At 34.6% G+C, this 6562-nt stretch overlaps 1 protein-coding gene across 2 annotated transcripts in view; it reads right to left on the minus strand.

Moving 5' to 3' along the window:
• LOC149805340 (double zinc ribbon and ankyrin repeat-containing protein 1-like) overlaps positions 1-6350 on the minus strand; it is a 63835-nt gene extending 57485 nt beyond the window's left edge. For both annotated transcript variants that reach the window (XM_089949329.1, XM_089949323.1), the window contains exons 1-2: positions 6266-6350; positions 904-1038 (exon numbers count right to left, since the gene is read on the minus strand). In XM_089949329.1, coding sequence (XP_089805455.1) covers positions 904-1012 — 109 coding nt within the window. In that variant the 5' untranslated portion in view covers positions 1013-1038; positions 6266-6350. The remainder of the gene's footprint in view (positions 1-903; positions 1039-6265) is intronic.
• Between the last annotated feature and the right edge of the window lie 212 nt (positions 6351-6562).

Genomic DNA, 6562 nt, shown 5'->3' on the forward strand with positions numbered 1-6562 from the left:
TAAATGTGCATAAAAAAGATATTACATCAGTCAGTATTAAACATGCATAAAGATATTACACCAGACAGATATTATTAAATGTTCAAAATAAAGATATTACACCTGACAGACAGTATTAAATGTGCATAAAAAAGATATTACACCATACAGACAGTATTAAATGTGCAAAACAAAGATATTATATAAGACAGTATTAAACATGCATAAATATATTACACCAGACAGACAGTATTAAACATGCATAAAGATATTACACCAGACAGATAGTATTAAATGTTCAAAATAAAGATATTACACCTGACAGACAGTATTAAATGTGCATAAAAAAGATATTACACCATACAGACAGTATTAAATGTGCAAAACAAAGATATTACATAAGACAGTATTAAACATGCATAAAGATATTACACCAGACAGACAGTATTAAATGTGCATAAAAAAGATATTACACCATATAGACAGTATTAAATGTGCAAAACAAAGATATTACATAAGACAGTATTAAACATGCATAAAGATATTACACCAGACAGACAGTATTAAATGTGCAAAACAAAGATATTACATATGACAGTATTAAACATGCATAAATATATTACACCAGACAGACTGTATTAAATGTGAATAATAAAACTATTACATCAGACAGATGTGTGTAATAAAAATATTACATCAGACAGATATTATCAATTGTGTGTAATAAAGATATTAGTATTACATGAGACACCTTTACTAGATATCTAACTTCTAGCTGTCAGACAGAGCTCTCAGCAACTAAGCAATCTTAATTGCATTCACCAGCATTTTGCAAGGAAGCAACTATTAAAAGATCTATTAAAAGATTGGGCTATGTAAAAGTCTTATGTCATTTGCTTATTACTGACATTTTTTCATTATTACCTGTACTGAGTTCAATCTTGGTGTTGGAGTCAATGGACGTCTTAGATCTGCCTGGCAACGGTGGCCTGAGAGGCACAACAGTGGGAACTGCAATTGATCCTGCTGTCATCTTGAGTAAATTCTCACTCCATTACCCTGACATATAAATAAGATAAACCATAACATTCAATTTTCTAAACAGTATTTAAAATCTAATTTCAATTATCTGAAACAAAACTTTGGAACTGAACAAAAGTTTGATAAAATAAATTATCAGATTTGGAATTAATTTTTTGATCTCATGAAATTTACCAACTTCAATTAAAGTCCTATTTCATTTACCAACTGCAACTAAAGTCATATTTCATTTACCCAATGCAAACTGCTGCCCTATACAAGTTCAAATCAAACATACAAGACCAGTTTGTATTGTTCAAGTCAAACATACAAGATCAGTCTGTAATGTTAAAGTCAGATAAACAAGACCAGTCTGTAAATGTACTGTTATGTCTTTTCTACTCATATAGTGCTGGACCAATCTCCTCAGAGATGATGTGATTGGTTCCCTTCCTTTTCCCCTCTGAAATCAGTTAGCAATAACTTAAGACTAAAAAATGCTGTTATACAGACTAATTTCTGGATTTATCAAAACCTACCACATAGATTTGGCATGCCACTTTCTTTCAGTAATTATCATGTTTAGAATATCCTGTAGCAGCTTCATGAAATCCACACCATTAAGATTTGTTAATGAAGGAATAAAAACTTCTTTCATACAGTGTGCAATTAAATTATGTAAGGAGTTCACTGCAGATTATCACCCTAACCTTATATGTACATTCCACCACACTTAAAACCTTGTACTTATGTGATGTTTTTTGTCTTCCTTACACAAAGAACAGTGTTGAAAGCAAACAACAACCCTGTTGCAACAGTCAATTCAAGTGAAAGTCACTTGTGAAAAAGGTCATGTACTTTATATCCTGTAAAATATTTAAAGTTTAAAGAAAAACTGCAATCTAAAGGGGTTTTCTTAAATTTCTTATCAGATATGTAATTATGTACTTTTGTTCTTTACCCAGAACCTCTTTTAATAAAGAAAATTATAATTTATGCGCATGTGTGATTTAGATTTGTAACGCAGTTTTAACAATTTTAGTCATACTGATACATGTCAGCAGTGTGGCAATTTATAGTGATGTCTAGCACTGAGGCATCATGCCACAGACATGTAGCATGATGTCCCACCCAGTCCCATTATCCTGACACCAGGCCGACCAGTCCTAACACTAACTCTTAATGCTGAGTGAAAAATGAGGCAGCTGTTAGTACTATTTTTATATGTATTTGGTAATACTCAGTTGGGGTTCGAGCCCACGACCTCCTGCATCTGAGAAGGATGCTCTAACCACTTAGGCCAGCAAAGCAGTTATAATTCACATCAAGGTTATAGCCTTCATTATCATATTTAATAATTATTAAGCATATGTTTGTTCAGAAATCATTACTCGAGTTAATGAATGCTTGGTGGCTTCTTTTATTTTTAAATAGCCCATTGTTTTCTTTTTCTTTTAATTCTGAGTTACTTATATAGTATTGTTGGCCACTGATCCATGAAAAAGGCCAACTGATTTTCAGAGATAGGGAGATTTCTGTATCCACAATACTGTCACATTATAACAATGTGCAATGAAGACACAGAGCATACTCAAAATTTTACTACAAGTTAATGAAATCGGATCCATGACCAACATCACCTTATAATGGAACTGTGCTATAATGAAGGGTCTTATAATGAGGGACTACCGTATCTATGCTTTTGACATCCAGTATGAACAAACTATTGTTGATCCAAACAAGAAAATCCCTACTTTGAAGTAGCAGTTTGTCAATGTCATTGAAGTCTGAGTTCTTAGATCTGCTGTGCATTATGATTTCACCATGTACAAATGTAAAGTATTTCAGCATATGCAGTCCATCAAAGACACTTTAAAGCTTTCATTCCAAAAGCTCAAGAAATATTGCATCCTGTTATTCAAATTTCCCTTTCAAAGACTGAATAATTAGCAATCAGCATTTATGCTAGATTGAACAAGTCATACATTGTCTTACGATTGTAATTCAAATTCAGGATATCGGTACTTTCTTGCATTTACAATTTAAATATATGATATTACTGTCTTGTTGTTGTTGGGTTTAACACCATTTTTCAGCACACGATAGGCTATACATGGCGGCTAGTATTAATGGTGGAGGAAGAACCCGGCAAAACCCCGTGAAGAACCACTGACCCATGAGAAGCTACTGGCAAGCTTTCTCACATACCCACAGTGGCTGAATCCTAGACTCGAACCATCGCAGACAGAGGTGAGATGGCAGTGATCCATAACAGAGAGCGCTTTAGACCACTCGGCCACTCAGGGCCCCAGATATTACTGTCTAATCATTACAATTCAATTATTATGATATTAATGATGTGCCATACTATTACAATTCCGATTCATTATATTATTGCTGTGTCTTACTCTTATGGTTACAATTCAACTTCAAGCTGGTGACTAAATACATTTGGTTGGTATTCAGGTGGTAAAGGCAGTTCGATATTGATGAATCACAACATTTACTCTGGCAATAATGTTGTATGATAAAGATTCAAACTATCAATACAGAACAATATTAGAATAAAACATAAACTAGTGACATAAACTGACCAAAATTAAATACTGTGTGCATCCACAATATTTCCAGAGCCTATTCCTTTGAGAAATATTAAAACTAAATCAATTCAAAAAGCATTGTTAGCCTTCCCAAATCTGTCCAGTCTTATCCAGAGTCAAATCTGTTTGTCTGGACTTTTCCAACAAGTTATGCATAAATTAGACATCCAACAATTTTAATCTTCAGCCTATCACCCTGAAAGTCAAGGGGCTTTGGAAAGACTTCATCAAACTTAGAAGAACATGCTTCAGTTGCTTTGATACAGGAAAAGATTAGGACGAGGGTGTTCATTTGTTGGTGTTTGCTGTTGGAGAACAAGTTTTAACATATGTGTGTTTCCTACTGCACTAAGTGAAAATATCAGTTCTTTTTTATCTTTTCAATTAGTATTTGGGGGAAAATAAACAATTTGTTGAATTTTACAAAACTTGTTGGTTTCTTCTCTTTTCTATTATTTAAGACCATAGAGTCAAAATAGCAGTCAGAGACATTGGAATGAGATTGTCATTGGTTGTGTTACTTTCTGAATCAGACTTATGGGAAAATAATAATCTACAAGGCAGGAGACTATATTCTGACTTCTTCTGAGGAAAAATTAAAACGTGGCTGCCATCATTAAGCATGGTGTTATGCATTCTTAACACTGAAAACCAACAGGCTCTCCTCTCAAGAGAATTTTCAATGAGACAAATTCTTGCACTGGGCTGGCAAATCAGTTTTTTCTTATAATTAAAAAATGCTAAGCATTAATTGCCCTTTCTTGTGTTTAATCAATATCATCATGTAAATGGGTTTAAATATACATTCATTGTATGACATTCCCCATAAAATATACCTCACATCTCTGTTCTTTGTACATGTCTTAGCTAGAAAGATTTTCTATAAATATAACACATTTACATTCATTTTTTTGTTGGTAAGCTACCTCTCATGACTGTTAGAGTGGAACACCAAGCACGACATACCTGTCAACTTTTGCAAATCCAAGTAGGTAGACTAAATAAAAAATAGGGAGACTGAGACCTAAAATGGGAGGTATGTAAGCTGAGACCTAAAATGGGAGGTATGTAAGCTGAGACCTAAAATAGGAGGTATGTAAGCTGAGACCTAAAATGGGAGGTATGTAAGCTGAGACCTAAAATGGGAGGTATGTAAGTGGCATTTTAAAGGACCGTTTTCAATAAATAATGACTGATCTTCCGGGTCCAAAAGGCATTAAATTCTCAAAGGATGCACCTTGGGTGCCCACAAAAACTTTTTTTTTTGGGGGGGGAGAAACAGTTAGTGGTCAGCCATTAAATTTTACAGATGTAGGCCTAAACATGTTTAAAGATGTTTTAGTGTCCTCACCCCACTTGCTCCTATGTACAAGTGCCCATGGGATGCACCTTATTTTCCCCAGAGGATATGCCCCCTTTTCTTATTCTGGTCATATGTGGCTAAACTGCACAATAACTAAGCCTAAAGGTTAGACTTAAGTACAAAAACAATAAAGCCATTGTGACTAATTAACAGTTAACCCATATCACGTCAAAATATGATTTACCCAAAAGGTTATTCTTAAATAACATCCATGGATCAGAGAATCATTTCACAATAAAGACTATCGTTTCCCGGCAAAAATAGGTAATAACATGATCACATCATGTTAGGAATCATTTGAATGTGTTAAATTAATGACAGTGTGTATTAAAGTATAACCTTTTGAGCCAATCATATTTCGGCGTTAACGTGTGTGTCGCATAGTTTTGAAAATAGAATCACACGTATACACTGTATGTGCAGTGAAGAAGACAATATCTAATTCTTGCATGGAACAGGATTCCTAAAGTTGAATCGAGTTAATGGTAAGTAAAAACTTATTTCTGCATCTACCACTGTTCTGTGATTCAAGAAGGGATGCACCATAGAGTTAAAAAGATGGTACATGTACCACTTTTCACTGGTTTTCACATGTGCATGCACTTGTCCATAAAAAAAAAAAAAAGCGAAAATCGCACGTTTCAGAGCCCGTAACTTCAGTTTGGTACAACACAGAAAAGTCAATGATAGCTTGATGGATAGAAAAATAACTCAGGAGTAAAACAAGCCATATAGTATGGTCGTGTGCCTTTAAAAACGGGAATAGCAGAAGGAAATCGAGGGTCATGGGTGGAACGACGGATTTGGAAGTTCCGTACCTTCTCTCTTATATATTATGATAGATAGGGTCTTAATTCAGAACGGGTCATGGGGGTAATCTAAGGTATTTTTTGTCACTCTGTATGATTTTTTTCCCTCAAATTATTGTTTTTTTTTTTTTTTTTTCCTTCTCAACATCAAGCTCGCGTCGAGCACCTGTGGATAAAAAAGGACATGGCTTCTGTGGATTGCATATGATATATCTATGTGGGTTTTCTGAGAAATGAAAATCGACAGACACAATGTAATGATCGGGAGATCTCTGCAAAACATCGGGAGATATTATCACCCACCCACCCCCATAACAAAAATATCGGGTGATGTGTCTTACATTGTAGGACTAGGTACTTGGAGAGCTCTGCCATGTTTGTTTTGTGTTGTAACTGTGGATTACCGCTAAATTTCATGAAATCGGATTCATGAAGTCATGTAACATTTTGGTTATATGATATCTATGTGATTATAAACAAAATAAGACAATTACCTTAATCAAGAAAGGGCTAAATTAATTGAATTTTCCACTATTGAATGTGTCCGGGCACCTGCAAAGTGTCAATAGCAACCCCCGCGTAAGCTTTCCATGTAAGATAGCTCCCGATTGGACCATTTGCAAGAGAGAATACATTCGCAACTTCTCGGTCATATTTGTGTCGCGCAGAAATAGAAGAGATCTTTCGAATGGTTATCATTAAAAATTAAAAAATAAGGTCTCACTGGATAGATTCGTATTTTGACACCCCCCCCCCCACAGTTTTTAAGATAGAAGGCATGAACCTAATTA

The sequence above is a fragment of the Sinohyriopsis cumingii genome, chromosome 2 (assembly GCF_028554795.1).
Source record: "Sinohyriopsis cumingii isolate HCF-2022 chromosome 2, ASM2855479v2, whole genome shotgun sequence".
In the NCBI taxonomy this organism is placed as follows: Eukaryota; Metazoa; Mollusca; class Bivalvia; order Unionida; family Unionidae; genus Sinohyriopsis; species Sinohyriopsis cumingii.